The 26942-nt window shown below is 57.4% G+C and overlaps 1 protein-coding gene across 2 annotated transcripts in view; it reads left to right on the forward strand.

Annotated features, from left to right (window-relative positions):
* Positions 1-267: 267 nt before the first annotated feature.
* PLXNA1 (plexin A1) overlaps positions 268-26942 on the forward strand; it is a 168519-nt gene continuing 141844 nt past the window's right edge. Inside the window, exons 1-2 of one of the 2 annotated variants that reach the window (XM_064518985.1) lie at positions 268-432; positions 18420-19765. In XM_064518985.1, coding sequence (XP_064375055.1) covers positions 18593-19765 — 1173 coding nt within the window. In that variant the 5' untranslated portion in view covers positions 268-432; positions 18420-18592. Of the gene's footprint in view, positions 433-1017; positions 1037-18419; positions 19766-26942 lie in introns of those variants that run through there. The other variant, XM_064518986.1, reaches the window with a different exon arrangement.

The following is a 26942-nucleotide window of genomic DNA, read 5'->3' on the forward strand; positions in this document are numbered from 1 at the left end:
GGGGGGGAGCCCCCTCCTTCCCTCCTCCCGCTCCCCCTCCGCGGCGCAGTGGCGCGGCCGAGCCGCGGCGCCCTCTGGAGGCGCGCGCGGGCGCCGCCACCGCCCCCTCCCTCCGCCCCCCCCCTCCCGCGGCGGGGCGGCGTGCGCGTGCGCGGGGCGCGGGGGCGCGCGCGGCGGGCGGGCGTTCCGTCGGGGCCCCGCGCCGCCGTCCCATTCATGCGGGGCAGCGGCGGCGGCGGCGCGAGCGAGGCGGGCGCGGAGCCCCGGGCGGCGGCGGCGAGGGGGGGAGGGCGGGGAGGAAGAGGAGGAGGAGGAGGAAGACGAAGAGGAGAAGCAGGAGGAGGCGAGGAGGAGGAGGAGGAGGGGGGCCGGGCGGCTCGGTGTGGAATGCAATTATGGCTGGCACGGCTGCGGCGAGCGGCGATCCAAGGCGTGAGTAACCCGATTGCAACTTTGCTCCGCGGGCGCGGTGCGCGCGGCTGCTTTTTGTGCGTGCTCGGGGCGGGGGCGGCACTGCGCTTTCCCCTCACCCTCTTTTTTTAAAGAAAAAAAAAAATACCAGGCGGAGCGGGGCTTGCCCGGGCAGGGCACCGCCGGGCTGGGCTGGGCTGGGCCGGGCCGGGCCGGGCCGGGCTGGCGGAGCCGCGGCGCTGCGGGAGCGCGGGGCGGGCCGCGGCTGCGGGGCCGGGGCGAGCCCGCATTGCGCTCCGAGCGGCCGGGGCGGGGGGCTCCGCGGCTCCCCGCGCTTGGGGAGGAGGAGGAGAAGCCCCCGGGCTCGGCCCTCTGTCCTCCCCGCCTTCGCCCTGTGCGTTTCGCGGGGCGCCGTCGAGGGGCTCCTGCCGCTGGGGCAGCGCCGGCCCGGAGCGCCGCGGGCTGCGGCCGCCGGTGGGTTTTGGGCAGGCGAAGGGGAGCGGGCGGAGCGGCCCCCGCGGGCTGGCGGGTGCCTCCCCGTGGGGCGCAGCCGTAGGGCCGCCCGCCGCGGGTCTCCGCGGGGTTTGCATCCCCCGGCCGCCGCCGCATCGCCCGGAGCCCGCCGGTACGTGTCCCCGCTGCCCGGCGGAGACGTGAGCGGGCGCCGCCGGTCGCGGGGCTCGCATCCTCGCCGCTTTGCATCCTCGCATCCTCGCCGCTTTGCATCCTCGCATCCTCGCCGCTTTGCATCCTCGCATCCTCGCCGCTTTGCATCCTCGCATCCTCGCCGCTTTGCATCCTCGCATCCTCGCCGCTTTGCAGCCGCTTGGCACCCTCGCGTCCTCGCCGGGGCGCGGTGCAGGACGCCCCGGTTCGGGCTCGCTCCGAACCCGCAGAGGCTCCGCGCCCGCCGCAGCCGCCCGGGGAGCGGCGGTGCGGGATGCCGCGGACGGAGTCACGTTCAGCCGGGCGCCGTGTCTCCGGGGCTGTCGTTCCCGCGGTAAAGCCTTCATGCTGCGATCGCATTGTAGTTTGGCGGAGAGAAGAGGTGCTGGGCTGCGCGGCGGCACCTCGCGTACCGAGGCGCCGGAGGATGCGGAACCTGTGCCCAGGGCTGCATGCCGCTGTGCGTCCGGTTCTCCAAATATTAACGTTAAAGGTAGCGAGGAAAGCCATCTGTCCGCACGTTTTGTGTCCCTCACCCCTCTCCCTTTCATACATCCGCCCTGCTGGTGCCTGCAAACACACACGGGCGGCTGCGATGTGCAAGCGAGGAGGGATTTGCAAGATCTCTGTGGCATGCTGAAATAAATCCCGAAATCCCTTCTTTTACCTTGTCCTCCTTGCGGGGAAATTCTTCCTTCTGCCCCTGGTGAAGTGCTTGCGTGTGTGGGAGCCCGGGAAGGGGGCTGGTGTGTAAACAGGACTTAACATGAAGGTCACTGGTTAAAGAGGAGATGGATGGGAAAGAAAAGACAGGCATTAACCTCACTTGTTAGCTCCCCCCTTCCCCGTGCTTTGGGGAGGACAAAACAAAAGCAGAACCTGCTAACGCGCAGATGAATATTCATGATCCTTCTCCTATGCTCTGGGACGCAGAGGGGAGAAAAGTTGCGGAGACGAGCTGCATTTTCGAAGCTGCTTTTTCCTCAGGCTTGAGATAAAATCCCTTCTGGCAGAGCGAGGTCTGTATCGGAGTGAATTATTAGCCTTTTTTCATGATTTTTTTTTTCTTTTGCGAGAGGCTGCAAAAAAAAAAAAAAAGAGGAAAGGGGAGACAAGGCTATTGACTACATCAAAGGTTATCCATTTGAAAACACCATTTTCCTCTGAACAGTGGCTAATTGCTTCCTGAACAATCTCAGGGTCTTTTGTATATACTCAGTGGGTAAAATGAGTGACTTGATGTATCTCTCTCAGGACACCGGAGACGAATGTGTAGAAACATAGAGAAGCCGGGGAAATTCAGTGGGGCAGAAGACTCCGGGATGATGTGCAGATAATGTCTTAAGTGGTTACGGAGAGGGAAGGCTTTTGCTTCTGCCTGTTTGCCTAGTCCCAGTCTTCTGATATTAGTAAATTATAGTGCTGGCAGCAGCGAGACAATGCCGGGCTGTGTGGGTGGCGAGGAAGTTTAAATTCGGAATATGCAATCGTATGGCAGGGCGAAATACCGGTGAGAAGGGATGGGGGTCCAGCGCTTCCCGGGCCCGATCCGTGAGCGCCGTGGAAAGTCCCGGTGCCAACCCTCTGGGAGAAGCTGTCCGCTCGGATTAAGCGCGGGCGGATGTGCGTGGGGATGGATGTTTTTCCCTGATAGAGCTGTGGAGAAGCGGCAGCTGGGGGCTGGTCAGGTTTTGCGCTGTTTGGTGGCCGGGCTTTCTGTGCTGCACTTGGTCCTCTGAAGATGAGTTTTGATGGCTTTTTTCTTTCGTTAGCGCAGCGATATCGGCACTGGAGAGAGATCCCTCGTAGCTGGAGCTCTTTGGGGGTGAGGATGGAGGAAGGCCTGAAGTTTACCCTTTTGGCCTTTTTTCACAGATCCGAAAGATTCGGAGTCGGGCGTGGGAGGCAACCTGCGTGCACGCTTGGGCTGCGCCCGTAGCCGCGGGAAGCAGCCCCGTGCTGCTGTCCGTGAAACAAAGCACTTCTCCTGTTGGAGGCAGAGGGCCCTGAAGGAGGTCAACAAGCTCCCCCTAACCGTAGCAGAGACGGGACGGAGGGACGCGCGGGTGGTTCAGCGAGAGCACCGTGCTGCTGGAGTGGAAGAGGGCAATGAAAGGCGCGCTGCTGCGTGCTGGCGGGGCTGCCTCCCTCCTCCATCCCGAGACGCGCCCGCCGCAGCCCCGGCAGCCGCGGGGCCGGCCCCTGCTCTGCTCCCGGGGGTGAGCGCCAGGCCAGGCGATGCCTTTCCGTGGCGTTACTGTGCGTTGCACGTCCGTTGAACAAAGGAGAGAATCTGGCCCCGGGATGGGTCTCGACGAAGGAAACCTGTAGGTGTTTGTTCTCCAGGCTCGGAGCAGGTCAGGGCCGTTGTTGCTGTCGGATGTGCTCCCGGCTCTAGTGCTGACCGCCGGCGGGAGCCTGGCTCAGCCCTGAGCTGCGAGTTTCCGAGCCGAGGAGCCTGGTGCTGCAGTGCTCGTGCTGTCAGGCTCCCTGCAAAGCCGGGGGAGTCTTGCCTACGGGAGCAGACCTCTGCTGCAGCCCACGGTGCTTTCGTTTTGACCACCTTCGCGTCTCCAGCTGGGGTGTTTGGTGCTGCAGTCGCTTGCGTTGGCATGTGAGCGGGTCAGTCGTGCCTTTTGGCAGGCTGAAGGAAGATGGACCTAGAGAAGGCAAGGCAGCAAGGGTGCTGCCATCGCTCTGTGCGGCAGCGGGAAGGTGGCCATGGGTCACCCCGATGCCCACGCTGCCCTCACTGCCTGCCAGGGCTCCTTGCAAGCTCAGGTTTTGCACTGCCTTGGGGCCTGGGCTGGTAGGATATACGTGTGCAGAGCTCTGTGATCCATTAGCGTTTGCTCCAAATTGGGTTGTTAGGCATTTCTGTGCTTTATAGAAGAAACTAGTGTTCAAAGTGCTCCTGACTTTCTTTTTTGAGTGGTGAGCTGCCTTGTGGTGTGTCATGTGTTCATGGAGGAAGGCCCTGGGGCCAAGGGCTGGGCTGGGAAACCCAAGCGGTTGGGAGTTCAGTCCAGTGTGGCCCCGGGCTCCTGCCTTGTCCTAGTTTTGGGCAGGGGCCCTCTTTCCCTGCCAGATGCTGCGTGCCTGTGCCTCCGTGGGAAATCAGGAGGAGCAGGCGTTTGCCTCCTTCCGGTGCTGGGGAGCCTGGTTGCTGCTTCTAGGGCTGTAGCTGTAAAAAGTTCTGGGCAGTACTATAAAAAAAATTCCCACTACCGATATGATCCCTAGGGAAAATGTTGGTGTGTTTTGATGCCGTCTGTGGCACGCAGCCTCAGCCCATGCCTTGTCTTAGTTCTGGCACAGCGGGACAGCGCGTGTAAACACCACAACGTGTTTCTCCAGCTCTGTTTGGAAGTTGTGTTTGAGCAAATGTCATGTGTATCATGGAGGAGAAAGCCCGAGCCAATAAATAAATGGAGATGGCTTCTGTGCCAGGTACAGGCAGACATGGCTCATCCTCCCTGCTCTCGGCGTGTTGTGTAGCCAAAATGCGTCTTCGACCTGCCGGTCTGAGCACGTCCAGGAACCCCGGTGGTGTCTTTGTGTTGCTCTTCGGAACATCCCTCTCCTACGGCTGCCTCCAGCCTTTGTTCCGGGTGGAAGTCACCATTTAAAACCTGAATTAAAAACACACAGAAGTTTTTTCCCTTTGGCCAAGGCTTGGTGCACCTCCTTGTTGCCTGCATGCTGAGATGTTTGAGTCTGTAGAACCAACTCCACGTCCAGACTGCCAGGCTCGCCATCGAATGCAAATGCTTCTGTTCCTTTCTCCTCTTAAATCTCCTCGAGTGACAGGTGTGACATGAGGCAGACGAATTCAGATGACCCCCCGCTCCTGAGGGCGAGTGCGCTCCGGAGCGGCCAGGCCTTTGCAGCGAAGGGGGCCGAGTGTCCCCTGCCCCGTGGGTTGGTGCATGGTGGTCTCCGGGGTAGGTTTTGGTCCTGGTGCTGAGACGCGACACGCTGTGAGTGGGTGTAAGTCCTTGCAGCGTCCTGCTCTTCTCCGCTTGTTGGGCTGAGCACTGCGAGGGCTTTAGCTGGAGAAGGTGCCCGGGTGAGAGCGCTGCAGCAGTGCGGGTGGCGGGCAGCGTCTCCGGGGAGCCTGCTGCGCGGGGACGCGCTCATCCGCCTCCGTGGGGCCGAGCAGCCACCCCGTCTCCTCCCTGGCCTCTCCCTCGCCGAGGCTGCCCGGCTGCCGGCCGCTCGTGGACAAGCCACGGGGCGCTGGGAGCCTGCGCTTCCCACCCCTCTCCGCGCCGTCTTGTGTATCCTGCGATCTGCTGGCCAACTTGGCACGGAGACCGAGCCGCAGGAGTAATCCAATTTGGGCAGTTTAACTGCACTTTGCTATCCATGCTGCTGGCCAGGGCTCGGGAGCTTTAATCTGGCTAATGACCCCGGCGCTGGGGGCCCGATGCGCGGCGACGTTTGCTCGATCGGGTTTCCCTTTCCTCGGGCTGCTGAGGACGGGGCAGGCGCTGGGGCTGCTTCCAGGTCCTGCCCGTGGTGCCGGGGTGCTGCCATGTGCAGCCGCGCGTGGCGACCGGCGCGAGGGCGGCGGGGATGGACTCTGCAATTCTGCTTTCCTGTCGGGAATGCTCTCCTTCCCCCTTCCGTTTTCTGTGTCCTCCCCCCGACTTTCTCTCGTAGAGATAAACCTTTCTACCGAAGCTGTTTTGCAGTATACTATTATTTTCAGAAATGCTCAGCCAAGAAAAATAAAATCTCTCTTCCTTTGGTTGCCTACTGTTTAATGTACAAAATACAGGGGTGGTAATTGCATTAAAATGTATATAATTATACTGGAGGGAAAAAAAAAACCCTTGTTAATTGCACGGGTGTTTTGAACTGATAAATGTTGAGTGATTCATGTTTTCTTAAGAGTTCGCTGAAGCAGAGCCGCAGTCCAGCGTGCGAGGGGTTAGGGGAGAGGCTGGTTTTCATACCGTTCGCAGGAAGTCAGCTCGGATCCTCGCTGCCTGAGCCGACTCCGGGCTCTCTCTATCCCTTGCGCTTTTTCCCCCGCTTGTATCCGGGGCCTGATCCTCCGCGATGTGGGGCCTCTGGCCCGAATCCAGGCAAATCTTGAAGCGTTTGTGTAATCGTAGAAGCTCTGAGAGTCCCTCTGCCTTATGTGCTTAGTTAAGCAACTGCTTGTGTGTCAAAATATTCAGGCTCTTGCAGAACCGAATCCCTCGCGAGCGGAGAGGCGGATAGCGGCCGGTGCCTGCGTTTCGGGAGGAAGCTTCCCGTGCGGCGCAGCCCCGTGCCCGGGTGCCTGCCGGCCGCTTTCGTCCCGTGTGCGGGTGCTGCTGGTGGCCGGCCCTGCTGGCCGGGGTGGGAGGAGGGATTATCTCCTGTTTCAAGTGACTCCCTGAAATGCGAAAGCCACACTTCCTTCTGCAAATACCGACCCCGCTAGAGCTGCAGATAACATCTGAGGTAATTATAATGGCAATAAGTTGTTTGCTTTGTGCATTCAGCAGTGCTTTATATACAGGCCGTTGTTCCAGTCTTCCTGTGCAGACTGTTAGGTTTCGACAGGGGAAAAGGAAAACCCAAAAATATTTTAGAAGGAGTTTAAAAATAGTCTTGGAGCTTGGCTGATGCGCAGGGGACAGTTTGCAGAATGATTTTTGCCATTAGTCAGAATCCGGTTTGCAGCCCTCTGAAGGCTTTGGGTGGCGTTTGGAGCTGCCTCCGCACTTTGGCCTTGCTGCAGACTTGCTGCCTGACCCGGGGAAGCAGCAGGGCCCAGGAGCTGGCCCGGGTTTTTGGCTTTTGTCTCTGGGTGGATTGGGCTGCCTGTACCCGAGCGCTGATGGAGCCAGGGCAGGAGCTTCAGAGATTTTGGATTTTGCACAGATTCACTCTGGCTAATCGACCCTCCCTTTTGTAAAACCAGGGCAGCAGTGCTTAACTAGACCCCAGACAGGCTGCGAGGCTGAACTGCTTGGATGGCCTTGCAAGAGCGGTGGCAAGGGCAGGAGGGAAGGCCAGAGATTACTGCCGCTGCAGGAAGGCGAGCGTAATTCCCTCGGCACGTGCGGCGCTCCGGCGAGGAGAGGTCTGGAGTTTGTAGCTGGGAAGCTTGGAGCCGCCAAGGCTTCCATAAAACGTTTAAAATTCATTCTCCCTTGCAGCAGTGTCACACTCCCTCCACCCTCATCTCCTCCTCAGTCATTTTTATTCCTAGAAGTGCTGGCACGCAAGCAGGATCGCGGCTGCTACGCGTCAGCCCGCGGCCGCTTATCTCGGGGTGCTGCTCCTCGGTGACTGCGCGGTTTCCATCGCGGTGCCGCGGCGGAGGGTGCGCGGGGGGGCTTTACCCTCTTCAGCGGGACAATAAACTGTCTGATGAGCTCTTCAGAAGTCAAGAACCTGTTTTTCAGGCTGATGTCATCGGGAAGAAATGGGGGAGGAGAGACGCAGGAAGGCAGGCGGGCGAGAGATCAGCGCCGCTTCAGAGGCAGAGCCTGCGCCGAGCCGCCGGTGTATGTCGGCGAGCCCGGGAAGCCTCCGGCGGGCCTGGCTTAAATCGGCACGAGCTATTATTTCTTATTATTTCTGTGGCGGCGGTGCCCCTGGGCTGGCTGGCGCACGCGGGACAAGTCCTGCCCTGTGCGGTGGGAGGCGGCAGGGACGGCGGGGTGCACGCGGGACTCGGTGAGCTTGCACGGGGCCGTGCAGATGCTGCCAGGCTGGCGTTCGGGCTCGGTGGCACGGGGCGCCCCTCGCCCCTCGCTTGTGCTGCGGTGCAGAGCCGAGCTGCTCCCTGGCCGTCTGCAGGGTGACGTCACTTGCTGAAGCCACCTTCCAGCCACTTTCATTAGCAGAAAGTGAGTTTTTGGCAGGGGATGGGCAGGCAGCAGAAAGTGCACGCGTCCCCTCTGGCCGGGACGGCTCTCTAAGCGCAGGGAGGCAGCCGGGTCCTGGACGTGTTGCATCCGTGCTTCAGAGTTTGCTTCGCCCGGGCGTGCTGGGGCGAAACCCCCGGTCCCGGGCAGCCACGCTGTCGGGGTGAGGGCCTCCTGGAGCGCGGTGTCCGGCGGGGGCCGTGCCGGCGCTGCCCCCGGGCTCGCACCTCCCTGCAGCGCTGCCAGCAGGAGTGCGGAGTGCAGACGCAGCCTTTGGCTCTCCGTGCGTGCGTGCGCCTCGCTGTTTTTATTGCATGCTCGCGGCCCGTCCTGTGTTCGAATGAAGCCTCTGTTAGTCTCTCGGAGCAGAGTTTCCCCTCTTTGTTTTGTTGCTGTTGGATCGCTTTCAGGCGCTTCTCCCTCCCCGTTTCTTTTGCTCGCTGCCGAGCGAGACGCCGCTAGTGCTCGGGCTGTCTCGCTGCTCCCGGCTCAGCCCCACCTTGGGCAAACAAAGCTCGGGGCTGTGCGGAGCCAGGACCTTTGAAATGGAAGTGGATCCCAGGTCTGACCTGGCTCACCAGGGCCCTTCCCCGTCGGTTTGCCCGGCTGTGGGAGTGTCGGCGTTCCGGGAGCAGTGAGCTGGGCTGGGACAGAGCCTGCCGCAAAGAGATCGCCTTAAAGGGGGGGAACACGGGGTCTCGGGGACAGGGAAATCGGATTCAGCGTGGGGATTAGCCAGGGGCTGGGGAGACTGCTTTTGGAGGAGAGGAGAGGTTTGCGGATCCCTAGTTATTGCAATCGGGCTGAGGTCGGCTCCCGGCCGCCCGGCCTGTGCCCTCCCGGCCCTGCGCACCAGCGGCAGCGCTCGGCTCGCCACGTGACCGCCCGAGCGCTGGTGTCAGCGCGGGGCTGGGCGAAGGAATGGGAATTTCAGCAGCAGTCGGGATTCATGCTGGATTAAGACAGCCCCGGAGCTGCGTCCCTCTGCTGGGAGCAGAGCAGATCCGGCAAGCAGAAAACCTCCTGCTCGAGCCCTTTGTCGGGAAGCTGCTCAGATCCGCTCTGGGGCTTGGGGAAGGCGGCCCTCTCCTGCCGGCTCTGCGGAGGCTGGGAGTGCTGCGTGCCGGGTAGGGTACAAGGTGGGGAGCTGCGCGCACGTGTCTGAGAGAGAGAAAAGTCCTCCCCGGAGGACCAAGCTGCAAGAGGCGTATCGATCTGAGGAGGGGAGAGCTGCTGGCTTGCGCTTGTGGCCGCCCTGGCCTGGTAGCGGCCGCAAAGCAGCGGGTTAGGGAGCGAGGAGCGCGTCAGCGTGTGCCTGGCAGCATGATCCCCCGGGAGCTGAGCCCGTCCGGCGGGGCCACGGCTGGGCCGACGGCGCCCGTGGTAGCAGCCTTAGGGACTGCGCTGCTCCCGCAGCTGGAAGCAGAGCAGAGGGACGAGGTCAGGTCTGGTGGGTGAAGCTATGTGCAGGGCAAAGCCTCCCCCCAGCTAGGCATAAGGGGCAGAGCAATACAAAATAATAATAACAAAAAATCCTGCCTGGGGGGAAATGGCATGCAATATTGGAGCCATGAGGCAGGAGCTGCAGAAGCAAAAGGCTGGGTGCGATTGCGGCTTTGTGCCCGTTCCTCGGGCGCTGCTTTTGCCTCCCGACCTTTCCAAGAGCAGGCTGTCGAGGGAGCCAAACGGTTAATGAGCCAAGCTCAAAATAGCTGGGTCCTCTGGGAAGCAGGCTCTGCTCCTCGGAGAGGTTTGCTGTGGCAGGGAGCAGGCCTGCAGCGTGGTGGTGGGACAGGGAGCCGGGGAAGGGGTGTGGGGCGCAGGGGGCTGCATCCGACTCCAGCTGTAGGTGCAGTTTTGGGGGGGGCAGTGTGCATCCAGCATGTCCGCAAAGCGTTTGGGAGCGAGGTCAGCCAAGGGAAGGAAGCTAGTGGCAAGAGGACCTCTCTCATTGAGCTTCTCTGCTGGCTGTTGGGAGATCTGGCTTGCAGGTCCCCTTCTGGCTCTCTGCAGGTCAAGCTGGACTGAGGTGACTTGCCGGCAGGGCTGGCTTTCAGGATGTTTGCATGGGGCAACAGCCTGGTAGGATGCGAGAAGCAGGGCCTGGAGTGCAGCAGCCAGAGTGAAAGACGACCTTCATTGCTCTGGATTTCATTGCTCTGAAGCTGAGGACAAAGTATTGTTAAGTGATCCAGGCCTCTTCAGGGTGGCAAGACTCATGCCAGTGTAGTGTGTGAAGCCTTCAGCTGGCCTGGGTGTTAATACTGGGAAGCCCCAATTCCACCTTGAGTTATGTTCCCGGCACGGTGAGTTGTGTGGCTGCAGTGTTGCAGGTGGGTCTGGAGGGGCTTTTGTGCATCCTGGGCTGAAACTGCCCCTGGGGACCTGGGAGATGCTATGAGCTGGGTATCAGTGCTGGCCTGGGGGAAACAGGGGCTTGGGTGAGGTGCTTTGCTCCACATGTGTTGATTCTTTCCATAAAATCCTGCACCCTCTCGTATTATTCTTTGCTTTGCTCAGTTCGGGGCTGTGCTTTACCTCCCCAAATCCTTCTGATCCTGAAGCAGGAGCCAACATTGTTCTGCTGCATATCTTAATTTAGGTCATTTTCAGCCTTTCTGTTCTGCTGGCTCCTTTCCCCTCGAGCCGAGCGCTTAGCCTGCACGTGGCCCGGCTGCCTTGCTCGCTCCCCGCAGCCGGCTGGCTGATCTGCATGCCGTGCCGCGGCGAGCGTTGTGCCGGGGTTTGGCTGGTTTGGGCTTTGCAAGCAGCAGGCTGCGGAAACGGTACCTCCCTGTGTGGATTGTGCTGGCAGGCTCGGATCGGCCCTCTGTCGAGATGAGATGATGTGTGCACAGCCCTGGCTACTGGGCGAACGTCATGGCCTCGCGAAGCGGGAGGGGAAGCAGCCGGCTGTGCCATGCATGGCTGATCGGCCGTGGGCTGTGTGTTGACCGCCATCCCGAGCATCAGGCGGTCCAGGTCTTTGTACTGGTCCCTTGGCTACAGGTACTCAAGGGAAGAACGGGGTGCAGTTTCCTAATGGGAAATACATATCCAGCTCGTGGGCTATATAAAGCAAGCCTCTTGCTTATGGGGCCCAGATCTGCCTGTTCTTTGATAGCTAGATGTGATCTGAAAATAACAGAAGGGGCAGCTGTTGAGATGTGAACATAGTTGGGGAATATGTGCACGTTCCCCGTTTATGCCCAGTTTCCATGGCAGGGATCAGCACTGCTGGCAGGACCTGCTGAGACTGTCCTTGCTCTTTCCTCTGCCTTGTGAAGTTGTGGGGAAGGCTGTGTTTCCATCTCAGAAATGCTTGCGGCCCTGCTCAGGACTAGTTTTCTGCAGGGCGGTGTACAGTCTTAGTTGTGAGAGCAGGTGGTAGCCTCTAGATCTGTTCTTCTTGGTGTGATGTAACTTCTTCTGGAGGTCTGGAGAAGGGGAACCGTGTGCTTGAGAAATGCCATTTTTTTTCCTTGCTGCTGGTTCTGTTATGCCCCTCTTGGCTGAAGTCTCAAACCTCTTCACAGGGTCCTCTTGAGCAGCAGAGGACTGCTTCTCCCTGTTGTGTTTCTTGGACAGGAGAGGTTGAATTACTTGCCCAAGCCTGCATAGGAAATCCTTGCAGAGCTGGAGCAGAAGCCGCTGTGCCCATGTGCGACGGCTTGGCAGGACTGCTACCTTGGCCCATGCCCCTGGGATAGCAGGAGGCCCAGGAGGAAATGAAAGCACTGAAGACCCCAGAGATATTCCTGATGTATGTGATTGTAATTGAGATTGGAGTGGGGCTGCTTCAGAGCTTGCCATTGATTTCATCAGGGTTTGGTTTGAGCCAGGGATGAGATTTGTAATGATTTCACTCTCTTGCTAGCTGGAGAGCAGGGGGGAGATCCTTGAGAAATTGTTTTAAATTAATGTGTGGTGAAGGAAGGAGTTAAAGTTTAGCCCTGTTGCAGATGATGGCATATGTAGTACAGCTCCTAGCTCCGTAACACCACTAGCCTTTTCTTATTGTTGCAAGGCTTTTCCCAGGCATGCAAACCTAAAAATACACCACATGTATTGTGAGACTGACTCTCCTGTGGCCTGTGGGCTTTTCTCTTCTCCATATACTCACCCCCCCCCCCCCCCCGCCTTTTGCTAATTATTGGCAGGGAGGCAGCTCATGTGTTTGAAGATGAAGCTGGTTCCTTCTCAGTCCGTTTCCTATCGCTGAAAGCAGCAAGTGACTCAGAGCGATTATAGATAAAGACCCATTAGATCCCATTTCTCCTGTCCTTCAGGGGGTCACTTATGAGGGTTTTCATTCCCATCAGTCCTGTCTTCCAGGCTCTCTTTCAAAGTGCTCCTCTTCAGCGAGACTGTAAAACTGTTGGAGCCGTTTATGGCCATATCTTGGCTCCTCGAGAGCGCTTTCTCTCTGAGCAGAAGGATACTTTTCCCAGTGCCAGCACTGTAGGTCTGTGTGGGGCTCTGGTAGTCATCCAGGGCTCGCAGAAGTGCCTGTCGTCACTGGTGGTGTGGATGCTGTGGTGTGAGCCCACGTAGTGAGGGGGTCTCTTAATGACGTTCATCCCACCCTCCTACGGTGGCGACAGCAGGAGGGCGAGCGCGGAGGGCGCTGAGCACACGCAGGAGGTGGATCTGTTGGGTGCCAGATGTATACTGTTGCGATCATCAGTGTGCTTCAAACCGTGGCTTTGGTTGTTTCGGTGGAGGCTGCTGCTTTGTAGCATCCCTGCTGTTGCTGGCTCTGGACTCGCTCCCTGAATGAGTGGAGAGCTGGTCCTTAATGCTCTGTGCGGTCTTTGCCTTTTAAGGTTAGCTTTTTCCATCCCAGTTCTCCTGCTTTGTGCTATCAAAAGTGATGACTGTTTCCCCAAAGCTTGATCTCCCGTCCCAAACCCAGGTTTCTGGCTGCACGACGGGACTGGGAAGCCCACAACCTCAGGGGAAGAATGGTGCAACCCGTTTCCATCTCTCTATTAGCAAGCAAGTGGGATGCAGGCATTTGCAGGGCAAGGCGATGGCTTTTTGATGAAAGGCTCTTTTGAAGTTGGTGTGTGTGAGCGTTGGCTGTGGCGAGGCGGGCAGAAGTTCCAGCCCAGTCCAGGTCCCGGAGCAGCTGCGACCAGCGTCTAAAACAGCGCGGGCCTCTTGGCCACTTTTTAGGTGAAAGTGCTAGCAAATTTCCTTTCCAGCATGGGATGAAAGGGACTGGGGTGGATTTGGCGGTTGTGCAATTGCTTTGTCAGCTTTGCTTCTGACAGCAGGTTTCCTGATATAGATGGTATAATATATGCATATGTATTATACATATGTATATATGTGTGTGTGTATATATGTATGTGTAGTGTGTGTGTGTATCTATGTATACATGTGTGAGAGAGAAAAACCTTGTGTGTACATGCAAAATAAGCAGAAGCCTGCGGTGCCGTGCTGCTGGCAGCGCTGCCCGCGAGCACCGGCTGCTCCGGGTTGCACGGCCGCGGTCTGAGCTGGCCCTGCACAGGGCTGCTCCCCGCCGCAGGATGTTCTGCGCTGTTTAGTTTGCCCAGGCAGCATAATGGGATGTATTTTTAGGTCTGTTTGCATTACTCTTCGAGTTGGCATCCGTGCACAGCCCAGGCTGGGATGTATTATTTTAATGCAGCCCGTTTCAGGCCTGGGCTCGGCTCCAGCGTGTCTGCTTGGAGGTTTCCACGAGTTTTGGTGGCCGTGTTTCCAGCACAGGGTCTCGCTTCCTGCAGGCAAACTCACGCATTCGGGAGCTGGGAAATCAATCCCCGGATGAGGCAGCGAGACATTAGTCCCAACGGGCTGTGCCATGCCGGCGTGTGGCCTGTGGTGAGCCGATGCTGCCCTGGGACCAGGCTCCTGGGTTGTCCTGGTGTCTCTGCCTTGGGGTGAGATGCTGTTTGGGTGCAGCCCTCCTGTGATCAAAGCGCGGACCTCACCGTGTGCCGGCCCTGCTTTTGTCACGATGGGACCTTTCTGTGGGGCTGGGAGCAGCGTGGTGGAAGGGAAATGCCCTTTGGCTGGTGCGACTCTCCTCCCCGGGCAAATATCGTAGGGGGGAAACAGGGCCGTGCAGGCATCTGTGCTCTGATGCAGGGCTGCTTTCGATGGCTGTGGGGGCTGACCCCTGCTTTAATTTGACCCAAGTCTCAGGAACCCAAGTCATTTCATACGGAGCAATGCAAACAAACAAGCTTTTCCTACTATTTTTGTTTTCTTTTTGTTTTTTTTAACACTGATTGCTTTAAGCAGATCTTATTGGGCAAAGCTGCTGCTGGTGTCAGGGTACTGGCACAAGATGTTGCTAATACATATTTAGGACCAGAAGTCTCTGTGGAGCTCTGCAGACTATCATCTGCCTGCTCTCAGCTCGCCCCAGTTCTGCCTTGCTTTGCTCTTGTTCCAGCCCCTGCGTAACAGTTCCCTAAATTAATTTGGGAATCTCCTGTTGTGCTTTCTAGCCCTGTTCTGCCACAGGAGCCTGACCTCTGGCTCTCGTACCAGCTCCCAGAAATAGAAGTGAAGAATAATTAGAAATGCACTGAGAAAATGACTTCCCTGTCCTGCTCCGCTGTCCCAGCAGGGCGATGCTCCGGTTTGCTGTTCCCACGCTGTAACTGTGCTCCTGCTTCTGCATCCGCTGCCTTTCCCTGGTCCTTTTCCTCTCTCTGTGGCATGTTGCTGGTGTATAAGTCAAGTTTCATTTAGATGGTAATCTCCTTGCGACAGAGCTTGCCGTATTGTTCCTCTCCCCACGCCAGTGCTGATAGCGCCGTGGTCGTGCTGGGGTTTGCATTTGGTTTGGGTCACATGTGCCTCGTCTCGCTCTCGGCTGCCCTGTCTCTCTGCCGCTCCGGGATCGTGAGCTTTGCTGAGGGAGCAGGACCTCACCGTCCCGTTGTGCTTCACCTGCCTGAGCTCGGTGCAGAAAATCACTGGTTAGGGGAGGGGGTTGCAGCGGAGCTGGGAGCGGTGCTGGCGCCCTGCAGACCCCGGTGCGATCCCTGGGATGCCATCAGCTGCCTGGTTGAATCGAGGCAACCAGGGCAGTTTTCGGCATCGCACCCAGCACCTGGCAGACCTGGGACAGGCACCGGGGCAGGAGCACCGTCTGCACTGCGGGGAGGGCATTTCTGGCTCATGGCACCCATGGGAACTCGCTCCAGTTTGTAAAGGCTGGTGTCCACAGGGACTGGCACCTCGGCAAGGACAAGGATTGCCCCGTGCTCTGACCCAGCGCCTGGTGGGAGACGTGCCTGTTTCCAGGGGGTGAGAAACTTTCCTCTAATAACCTGCAGTCCCTGCGGAAACGGCGCTGCCTGCTCTTGCCGGGCACCTGGCTTTCTGATGTGATCGTCGGGCTTATGCCGACAGCTTGGCCCCATCCTGGGCCTCGGTGTGATGCAGGGCTCATAAATTCAGATCTGGGATGTGCATAACTATGGTCTTACAGATAAGCCCTTAGAAACTGCTGGATGACCAAGGCTGCCTGTCTCTGCGCCGTCCTGGTTGAGCTCCACCCCAGAAGCAGTCGCACCTCGGTGCTGGCGTGGGTGTGTGCTGTTTACTCAGAGGCTTATTTGCAGTTACAAAACGTTGCAGGAACATGGTATTCGGACAGTGTGGATGATTTCCAGGGCTGGTGGCTCCTTGCTTCAGTTGACTTCACACCCTGGGAGCTTTGCAGCCCCTGGCATAGTGTCTGTGGTGTTAATGTGCCATTCAGTATACGCTGCTGCCCAAACCTCCCCCGAGGATATTGCCTTGGAGGCTGATATGTCAGGGAGGGGAGGTGGAAGGGACCAGGAACGCTGCTGAACTGAGTATTTGGGCAATGGAGAGCTCCTGGGGCTGGGCAGGACTGCACAGAAGATTGGGATGTGGTGTACAGGCCTTGCCCAAACTGCCCTGGGGGCACAGAGGAGCAAGTGGGGCTCTTGCTGCAAGGATAGTGGTGGCCATGCTTGATCTGGAGTGAGTGAGTGGGATTTCATGGGTGTCAGGAGCAGGAGAGGGTGTGAAAAAACATCTCCCTCTCCTTTGAGCTCTCCTAGACTAGCTTCATGGTTGGGAAAGGTGAAGCAGAATAGAGGGATGCCATATGGGATGTCTTGGGGTACCTGACCCTGGTCGGGCCCTGCAGTGGAGAGCGTCTGCGTGGCCAGCAGCCAGCCTGGTGAATAAGAGCGGGGTGTTTGCGGGCTCGGAGGGGGCTGAAAGAGGGCTGGGCTGCTCCGAGGTTAGATGCACTTGGCATGTGGGCATGGCAGTCATCCCTCAGTTAGCCGGTCCTTGCTACCAGAGTATCCTTCCCGTGTGCAGAGAGAGGTGCTCTTGGGGCTGGGTGAAAGGGCTACGGAGAGACTGATTACATCTCCGGGTGGTTTCCTGCAGAGCTCTGGGCTGCGGCTGGCTTGGATACACAGCCTTTTCCCGGAAAGGGAAAGGCTGCTCTCACTCCATCTCCAAAGCTAGTGTGACCTATTCCCATTCCTTGAATTCTTTTCTGTGGGACCAGGCTGCCTCCCTGCTCCTTGAGCAGAGCTCTTCAAGGTTTGCTTGGTGGCCTCAGGGTCTGGCTGGCAAGTCCAATAGTGCTGCTAAAAGCTGGCTGCCCTGCTCTGCTCAGCTCTCTCCTACGCTGGCCATCAGTGGTGCCCTCAAGTGAAGTGCATCCCTGCCTTTTTCGCATGCAGAGCTGATGGCGTGATGCTGGCTGCTTTTTGGTGATAAATTGCCCAGTCACCAGGTCCCAGCAGAGCCAAGCAGTCACCAGGGGCCATGTTTCCTACCTGTGCCACTCCCTGATGGGAATCAGTCTCATTGCGTTGGGCTGGGAGCAGATTATCCCTGCATGGATTGAATCAGACTGGCGATAAGGAGAGGGAGGCTCTTCCCTGCTCGCTTTTGGAGTATCTTATCTGCTGAGCCTGGGGTAGGAATAGGAAACAAAAGGCTGAGCTCATTTCCTGGCTGCGGACCTTTGGAGTGATGCTCTCCACCCCTGGGCTGATGGGCCAAGACAGCGTTGGTAGGAAGGGCTGTTTGCAGGAAGGGAAGATTGCATGGTCGTGCTCCCCAAATCAAATGTCAGCCCAAGAAATGTTGTGTCTGAAGGTGCTGGTGCGTGAAGATGTCTGTGGTGCCGGTGGGCACCCTGTGGACCCGTTTCCTCCCTGATGCCTGCGGCACATGGATGTGTGCCAGGGCTCTCAGTGCTCCCAGCACCTTTCAGAGGTGCTTTGAGATCCTCTTCTGTGTAGCGCCTGGAGCTGTTTCCTATACCCTGTCTGGGTGATAGAGATGCAAAGGATGGAGCAACATGCTGGTGTCCGTAGTGGGCTGGAGGGCACAGCCTGCTTGGGCTCAATTCCCAGTTCCCCTCTGCAGACTCAGTCACACACTGTTTGAGTAGTAAGTTGGTGCCATTTATGTCTTCGTTCATGAGAAATCAAGCTTTTTCTTGCTTTTTCTCTGTTTCTTGCTCCCCTCCCCCTGCCCCCTAGCCTTTAATAAAAGCAATGTCATCTTAGTGGCCAGCCATTCAGTGCGCTGAACTCCAGTTAAGCTAACGGTGAAATGGGATGTGGGCTGTGTGCTGGGGGAGGCCTGGAAGCGCTCCGGCTTCAGGACATGGCTGCTGCTGCACTCAAGGGGCCAGGCACGGAGAGCCGAGGAGGTCCGCCGGCTTGGCGAGAGGGCTGGGGACCGCTCGGTCTGGGGAAATGCCTCTGCAGGTGGGAGAAGGCGTTTTGCAGTAACTGGGAACGAACCGGGTTTTTGCATCCGCTTCTGGTGGCGTGATGAAACGGGGCAGGGGCAGCCGGCTTGCGTCGCAGCTCACGGCTGGTTAGCAGCTGGTCCCTGGCTAACGCTTCAGTGCTGCCAGTGGTCCTAAAAGCAGGCCTGGCGTGCGGGGCTGGGGCCAGCTACGCTCTGCCGAGACATTTGTATGCGATCGGCGTGCCGGAGCGAGTCGCGAGGCCACTGCCTGCCGGAGACGTGTCAGCGCGGTCCAGCTAGCAGCTGCAGGGATGCTCGTGGCGGCTGCTGCTCCTCTCGAGGGGGCTTCATGGAGCGGAGGGCAGGGTATGGCCCCCTCTGGGGAGGGAGGTTGTGCTGGAGGCCAGGATGGCGAAACAAAGCAAATGGCAACTTGCCGTTTGATGGTCTCGGGGATATGCTGTGTGTAGGAGTGTGTGTGCATGCGCGTGTGACCAGGCGGAGTCGTCGTTAGCATCTCACAGGTTCTGCTGGTCCCTGTACCAGGGACATGTGTTTCTTTTCCTCTGGGGTGGGGGATGGTGGGGGCATTTTGTTATGTTGCCTAGAAGAAAAGCATGAAACAGTGCAGTCTCTGCTAGGTGGGGGGGAACAAGCTTAATACCATGGCAGGAGCTGCAGGAAAGCCTTCTAACCCCTCTGTTTTTGTCTTTCTTTCTGTAGGGCTGACCAGATCGGCGGTGCCCATGATGTCCTGAATGCAGAGCCAGCGGAAGCAGAGGAGACTGTGTCCTGTTAGCTCTACCTAATTCTCTCATCCCTTTAGTTTGGGTTTGTTTCTATTTATTTTGTGGCTGGGTTTGGGCACGGCCTTGGCCGGATGTGACACTGCTGCGATGTGGCTCCTTTGGCTCAAGCACCACTTGTCCGTCAACATTTGGACCCTGCTGCTCTTGGGGAGCACCTGGCTACCGCTGGCGGAAGGCAGCCCCAAGTCTCCCTTTAGGACTTTCCCAGTTACAGACTGGAGCTTGACACACTTGGTGGTCCATAACAAAACTGGGGAGGTTTATGTGGGGGCTGTCAATCGGATCTACAAGCTCTCCAATAACCTGACGCTCCTGCGGACCCATGTGACAGGGCCTGTGGAGGACAACGAGAAGTGTTACCCTCCGCCCAGTGTTCAGTCCTGCCCGCATGGTCTCGTCACCACCAACAATGTTAACAAACTGCTGCTGGTGGACTACTCTGGGAACCGGCTGATCGCCTGCGGCAGTGCCTCCCAGGGTATATGCCAGTTCCTGCGGCTGGACGACCTCTTCAAGTTGGGTGAGCCCCACCACCGCAAGGAGCACTACCTCTCCAGCGTCAACGAGTCGGGCACCATGTCAGGGGTCATCATCGAGGTACTGAATGGGCAGAACAAGCTCTTCATTGGGACGCCCATTGACGGGAAGTCTGAGTACTTCCCGACGCTCTCCAGCCGCAAGCTGATGGCTAATGAGGAGAATGCAGAGATGTTTGGCTTTGTCTATCAGGATGAGTTTGTCTCCTCCCAGCTCAAGATCCCCTCGGACACGCTCTCCAAGTTTCCCACCTTTGACATCTACTATATCTACAGCTTCAGCAGCGAGCAGTTTGTTTACTACCTGACCTTGCAGCTGGACACCCAGCTCACCTCGCCTGACTCCACCGGGGAGCAGTTTTTCACCTCCAAGATCGTCCGCCTCTGTGTGGATGACCCCAAGTTCTACTCATATGTGGAGTTCCCCATCGGCTGCGTGCAGGATGGCATCGAATACCGCCTGATCCAGGACGCTTACCTGACCAAGCCTGGCAAGACTTTGGCCAGGTACCTGGGCATCTCAGAGCGGGAGGATATCCTCTTCACCATCTTCTCCCAGGGCCAGAAAAACAGGGTTAAGCCTCCCAAGGAGTCTGTGCTCTGCCTTTTCACGTTGAAGAAGATCAAGGATAAGATCAAGGAGCGTATCCAGTCGTGCTACAGAGGGGAAGGGAAGCTCTCGCTGCCCTGGCTCTTGAATAAGGAATTGGGCTGTATCAATTCGGTGAGTTCATGCTTGTCTCTACCCCAGCCAGGCTGTCTTCAGCCCCTGACTATACTCTGTACCCAGACCCTTCCAAGTTACCTGGCCTGGCTTATGTTTTCGCAGTGGGAGGCCCCTTGCTTCCTCTGAGGACTGACAATGTTAGGGCTGAGTGCTCAGCTTGCTCAGTAGCATTCCTTGTGGAGATCGTGGTTTTGGTGTGGGAAAGCTGTCTGGGTTTGGGTTGATTCAGTGTCTGCTGATAGCTGCTGGCCCGAAGCGAGAAGCTGTGTACTGATACAGGTGCCTATTTCTGGTTCCTCAGCCCTGTAGATTAAAGCAGTGTAGGTGACCTGTTTTGAAGGGCAGGATGCTCAGTTCTCAGAGGGACAGAAGGTGTCCTCTGTGTCTGTGCTGGAGACTCCCTTGCAGACAGCATGTGTGGATTTGGGAGTGTCTTGTCTCATGGGGCTTGGTGGAGTCTTTTTAGAGCTGCTGCTGTGGCTGAGCAGAAGGTGTTGGGGATGGCATGATGTGGGGGACAGAACCGGGAGCTAGAGGCTGAGAGAGGGAGGCAGCAAAGGTGGCGGTCTCAGGAGAGGTTGGTCAGGTAGTCAGTTTGGAGGGACCATATTTTCTTCACGGTGTAGATAGGAATAGCTGAATGCTGGATAGGAAGAGACAGGGTACATGACTGTCTGGCACATTTTGTTTCCTGCTTCTGCTGTACCAGGATCTGGTTGTGCTTCTTGTTCTAGGCCATGGGGAGCAAACTGCCTCCCAGTTTTGCTGCCTTCTTCCCTTTTCTGTTCTTGCTAATAGTTGGTGACTGTTCTTGGCTGCCTCCTTTCCCTTCCACAATGGAGGCCTGTCCAGGAGGAAGGCCTGTTGACTCCCTGTCTCCTTCCCCTTGGATGGGCTGCTCTTGCTGCCTGAGGTCCGGAAGATCTCCCGCACACTGCCAGCTTTGCCCTGGCATGTGTTTGGGGGATCTGCTAGCAGAGAGAGGAAGCTGGGCACTGCTGGGTCCTGCAGGGCTCCCTTGCTCCTTGCCCAGGTGCTTCTTGAGCAGAATCAGCTGGATGCTTGTCCAAGGCTAGTGGGCCTCTGTGGCTCGTGGGCCTCCTTGGGGAGCATGTTCCCTTCTGCTGGGCCTGGCATTGCTGCCATGAAAGGGAATAGATTATGAATGGTCACAGGGAGGTATTCCAGCTGCTCAGGATGATGGGAAGGTGTTATATCCAGCTTCTCTGCACTGGGCTGGGTAGTCTCCAGCCAGGGTCAGATACCTGGCATGTGTAAAATAGCCCAGCTCCCATTAAGGTCTGGGAAGTTGCACCATCTCACACCCGCTGCAAGCTGGCCTGCTGGGCCTAATGCATCCCAACATAAGCAGGATGTGCTGCCATTGACCTCACTTGCTCACCTAGATTGAGCTGAGCCCCTCTCCTGTGGAGAGGCTGTGCGCGGATGCTCTGGGGCCAGTGCTCCCAGGAAGTTGGATGGCTAGTCCAAGGCAAGGAGGCTAGTTAACACTAATGGGGCAGAGCTGCTTTCTGATGGGATCCCAGAGCTGGAACAGGTAGGGCTAGCTGAATATTGGGATGAGGGGGCTTGCAGCCAGGTCTGAGTTGGGCAGGCCATGCTGGCTGGACAGGCGGGTCTGCATGGGGCTGGGAGAGCTTCCCTGCTGCATCCTCCCCAGCCTAGCATGGCCTGCTGCTGTTGTGGGCTTTCCTGGAGCAGGGCATGGTGCTAAAGCTGCTCTGGGACTTGGCTTTTCTGTTGTGGACTTTTGCATCACAGATCTGTGTGGAGAAGGGCTTTGCTGTGAGATGCGGTTGGTGTTTGCATGTTGGCAGTGTCTGATGGAGGTCCCAGTAACTCTTATCCGTGGTACCGTCCATGTCCTCCCAGCCTTGCTTTGTGGCACTTGACTACCATTAAGTACCCAGCCCTGCCTGAGTGCCCACACAGGTTGATCCGTGCAGCCCTGAGAAGTAAAAGAGGGTGCTGTGCTCCTTCCCATGTCCTCTTCTGGGTTTTGTGTGCCCGGTGTGGCTGCTACCTGCTGTGAGCGCGTGTCCTGCCTTCCCTGCCTTCCTCCTCCCTGCAGCTTCGAAGGAGACAGCTAACAGCTGCCTGACAAAGTAAAGGGTTTGCTGTCAAGAGCACTGGGCTCACAAATCTGATTTTGGCTTTGAACTAATTAGATTTTGGTGGAAAATGATGAAATCATTACACTGCTGCCTGTTGGGTTGCACAGCTGCTGACTCAGGGAGAGGAGCTGCCTCCTCCCGCACTCCGGATGCTCTCCTGGCTCGTCTGCCGCTGCTCCCCTTGGCAGTACTGTGTTTGGGGAGGGGGCTCTGCCCCTGCTGCAGCCGCCTGAGCGGGGAATGAGCTCGGGACCTGGCTGGTTTCCCATCTAATGTGGGGCAGGCTGCATCCCTGGTGGGCTGTATTCTCTGCTGCAGTGAGAGGCTGCTAGTAGGTACTGGCGGGTGCTCGGTGACGTCTTGGTGAATCTCAGGAAAGTTCTTGTTTTGCAGGCAAACGTCATGGGATGGGGGGAGAAAGAGCGGCTGCTTTGGCATCTGTGCTGGATGCTGTGTCACATGTACAGAGAGGTCTTCTCTCTGCTGCTGTGTGGTACAGGAGGTGAAATCCTGCGGGTTTGCACGTCCTATGCTTACGCTTCCATTCCAAATAACTATTTCCTTGGCAGCCCAAGCAGGGAGGCATCTCACTGAGCAGCCAAGCTGACTTTTTTCCCTTGGGTTCATCTCTCCCTGGCTGGCCCTTCCTCAGGATGCTTTGCTTGCACACGTTTCCCCTGTCATGCCTGGTGCAGAAAGGGGAGGAGGAGGAAGGACTATGCAAGTGAAGGTTCATCTGTGTGTGTGCCCAAAGCTGAGGAAGCCAGGCTGGCTGGAGACAGAGCTGCAGAATCGGTTCTGGTCAGTTAGCTTCTCCTCTCCTCTCCTCTGGCCCTTTTCTCTTCCTTACTAGCTTACTTCTCTGGCCCTCTTCTGCTGTTTCTAAGCGTGGTGGCTTAGCCATGGGTGAATTCCTGGCCTTGGGGCATTTGGGATCCAGCTGAAATGCTTCCCTTTCTGGGGGAATCCCCCTCCCTCATCACCTCTTGCCATGGGTCTTGAGTGCTAGAAATAATACCCATTCCTTGCCATGGTAGGAGAGTAGGACTGGACATTGAAAGTTGCTACCCTGGAGCTGTGATCACCTCATGCTTCGAAAAGATTGGAGCAGGGCTGTGTGTGGCCTGGACCCGAGGTGCAGGACTCGAGCTGTGCCCCACGGGTCGGTGACCCAGTAGGTAGAGCTTGTGTCCTTGACGCAGTGCTGGGAAGCTCCTGCCCCTTCCCCATTGCTTCGTTGCTGGAGGGGCTCTGGTAGCACACAGTTTGAGACCGACGGTCTGGCCCTATTGTGCTCTTTAAGCATGCTTTAATAAGAGAAAGGACAAACTCCTGTTTCCTGGCCAAAATCCAGCTCTGCAGCTCTCAGTCCCTGGTGCAGCTTCGCCCAACATTGTATTTCTTCCGCCTTTCCTGTCTAGAAGAGTTATGTCTTGCTGTGCACCACTACACAGCTCCCTTGTTCGTCCTAGAGGTGGCTGCCTTTTCGCAATGGCTGCGTTGCCCCGTGCACACAGCGTAGGAGCTACTCAGCAAGCACCTCCTGAGGATCTCACAGTGTCGAACATCTGTCATGATCATGCTCCGTACTGGAAGCACCGGTTCAGCCGAGTATCGCCTTTGTGGGGAGAGTCTAATTTCCACATACAAGTAACCCTGAGTGCCCTCTATTTCCTGCAGATCCTGGAGCTCGCACGGTCGCAACTGCTGCAGTCAAGGCTGCAGGTTGAATTAGAGACCTCCGGAGGTGGTGTCGTAAGTCTTTAGCTGGCTCGCTCTGGGAGCGCCTGGCTGGTGTCTAGGTCTTAGAGAAGTCCTGGCAGGGACAGCTTGTGTGAGAGAGAGGTTTAGGTAGAGCCCTCCCCCATCTGCCCTGGCAGAGGGGCATAGGGGAGGGAGCAGTCTAATTGTCATGGCCTTGGGGGTTTACCTGGGTAGTGTGGCTGTTCCTGTTGCGGGGTGTATGTGTGTGGGGGTGTCTTCTGTGAATGTCGGTGCCACTGCAGTCCCTGTCTGTGGGGTCCATGTGCTCCTGTTTTGGGGGTGGTTTCATGCTAGTAGAAGGTGACCAGGTGGCCAGTTCCTCACGAGTAATTGAATATTCAAAGGTGCTCTTTGAATCCCACAGAAGTGGATCTTGGAGGGTTAACGTGTTGCAGGGTGAGAGAAGGTGGCGAAGGGCGTATGTCTGTCTCGCCACGGCTCCTGTGGGCAGGGAGCTGCTGATGCTGGCTGGGGTTGCAGTGGATGGGTTCACACGGAGGTGGTGGCTGCTGCCGTTGAGTTGTGCCAGCTAGATTGGACTGGGGAGATGCCACTGTCTGCCAGGTACGAGGCCTGCCTTGGGAGCCAGGTGGCATTTGCTGTCCCAGTGCTGTCCTGTGTGCCAAGCACAGTAGGGAGAGGCACGGCTGGATCTTGAATCAAGCCCTCAGCCCCTTGCTGTGCTGAGAGCAAGCCAAATTGGATCCTGCAGAGTGTGCAACCTCTTCCTGTCAGGAATCTCTGCGCCCTCAGTAAAATGCAGCCACCTCTGGGATGGGTCACGGCAGCTGACAGATCTCAGTGATGAACGCTGGCCAGGAAGTGAAGGGCATGTTGTTTTCTAAGGAGGCAGAATGTAAGTTGCTGAAGTCAGTAGTTTGGGATTTACACCTGATCCATATGGAAAATGTCCCAGGAGCTCTCTTGCTCCTGATTAGGATTTATGGTTTAAAGTCTCTTTTGGAAAGTCCACACCTTATTGCTTTAGCTCATGAGTGATTGGGGAGGGATTTCCTGGTGCTGAAAAGTTGGCCTGAGTGGATGAAGGTGAGTTTTGAGAAGAGCAGTTCCTCCTTGGCTGTGGTCTGCGCTGACAGTATGCAGGGATTGCCTTCATCATGTGTTCTCTGGACAAAGGCTTCAAGGTGGCAAGGGTTGAAACATGTTGGAGAGTGAGGGAGGCCTTTTGGTTTTGCTGCTAGGACCCATCTTCCCCTGTTCTTATCCTCTGACCTCCTAAGCAGGGCACCGACCCGGCCGCAGCTGCTGTGGCAGCGAGGTGAACTTTGGGATGCTAATCCCCCAGTGCTGCAGGGCAGCTTGGATTTTCTGGAGCCCGTGTCGGAGCCAGGAGGAGAGGCCGCCAGACTTGGCAGAGCGCTCAAGAGATGTTAGCAGTTCCTCCCCGGCGCTGGTGAGCTGAACAAACTTGGCGGGGGGACCTCATTCCAATCTCTTGTTTCTCTCTCCTCTTCTGGGAACCAGCAATCCTTCAGCTGGAAAGAAGGCAAGCACGCTCTGGAAGGAGGCGCTTTCTGAGCAGGCTCCTGGCATCTCAGCCTGGGTACCCAAGAGCTTTCCCTGCTTCTTTCAGGCTAGGGAGAAAGTAGCAATACCTGCTCTAAAGGGCTGAGAGGGGATCAGCTTGCTGCCTGGGCTAGAAATCCCCTCAAAATAGGGGCAGAGCCCTCCCAGCCCTGTTCGATTGCTCAGTGGGACTGGCAGGGAGTGCCTGCTGAAATTGTCTGTTAACCCCTTTGGTGCTGAGACTCCTTATGCAGGTCTGTTCAGACCTATGCAGAGGTCTGGGTCTGCATGCAAGGTGGGTCCCGTGCACGCAAGGGCAGCGAAGGGGTCTTACAGGACCATCTAGGACGTTCCCTCTACCCCAGCTGCACTTTCTAAACTGTTCCTGATGCCACGTGGAGGTTTTGCTGTTCTTGGGATTTCACTGGGAAGGTGTTTGGTCTCGTATAGCCCAGGTCCTTGCTTTATCTGTGTAATGTAGGGACCGGTGGACTGTGTGGCCTTGGCAAGACATGCTCAGGTCTCCTCAGCATGCCCTTGTTTTGGAGATGGGGAAGCGAGGGTCTGATTTAGCAGTGCTAGGAAAGTGCAATGGTTTGGTGGGTTGGAGCCAGAGCAGCTTTTTCTGGGGTCAAGTGGAAACTTTGCAGCAGGGGTGGGATTGGGGATTCTCAGCATACTCGGTTTGCCAGAGCAACCATCCAGAGGCTGGCAAAGAGAGCTGGAGCGAGCGCAGGTTCAGCCCCTGGGGACGCCCCTTCGCCGTGGCAGCCCCTCTGGACACTGGGCTCTGGCTTTCGGCGTTGGTTTTGCAGCAAAGTGGCCCCAGCAGGGAAGTGAAAGTTTCCCCTGAGAGACAGCGGGAAGGCAGGTGGTGAATGGCAGGCGCGAGAGGAGGGGGAATATATAATAGTATTAACTGGCAAATTACTGACCAATTAATAACACTAAATGGCATGAATCTCGCCTCTCCTGTCTGCTCCCTCATTGCTTCTGTAAGTGGGCTTGAAGGGAGGCAATGAGACAAGGCATGTCAAGGAGACAGCCTGCGTCTGGCCGCACTGCTTCTGCTCTGTGCGTCGGAGGCCTGCTTTCCTTGCTCCTTCAGCCCGATTTCCAGATGAAATTTGAGTTTTCTGACCCTCCTCAGGGTATCTCATGGCCAGGGACAGCTGGGACTGGGATTGGCAGCTCCTTGCAGTGTCAAATTAATGCATTGAAAAAGCTCTTTGCAATGGCGTGAGACTGTCATCCCTGCAGACCTGCACCCAAACTGGAGGACACAGCTCTGAGGGTGGTTTCTGTAGTATGTCCCCATGTTGGGGTGAATTGGGAGGCTTAGCCTCTGGCTGCTTAGCTGAGGGACCAGTCAGTGCCTGGGCACTGCTAACCCCAGGGTGTCCCTCACCTGGCCTCCCCGAGGGCCTACAGCGTGAGGTGACAGCAGAGGTGACAACTTTGTCTGTCCCTCCACCTCGCCTTTTGCCACAGCCTCGTTTGTAAAGCAGTGACTGGGTCTGCCGGGGGCTCGGTACCGTAACCCTCGTGCTGCCTCGCTCGGCCCAGCCTTGCCGTGGTGCCTGCCTGCACTTCCCTAACGAGGCAGCTTTCTGTTAATGAGCTAATTGTCGGCGTAATTATTTATCGAGGTAGTGTCGGCATCTCGGTGGCGGGCGGGTGCTCCTCGCGTCCCTGGAGTGCAGCTGTATTTGTCGTTTCCCAGAGAGTTTGTTGAGACAAAGCAGAGA

This window comes from Dromaius novaehollandiae, chromosome 12, assembly GCF_036370855.1.
Source record: "Dromaius novaehollandiae isolate bDroNov1 chromosome 12, bDroNov1.hap1, whole genome shotgun sequence".
Taxonomy (NCBI): domain Eukaryota; kingdom Metazoa; phylum Chordata; class Aves; order Casuariiformes; family Dromaiidae; genus Dromaius; species Dromaius novaehollandiae.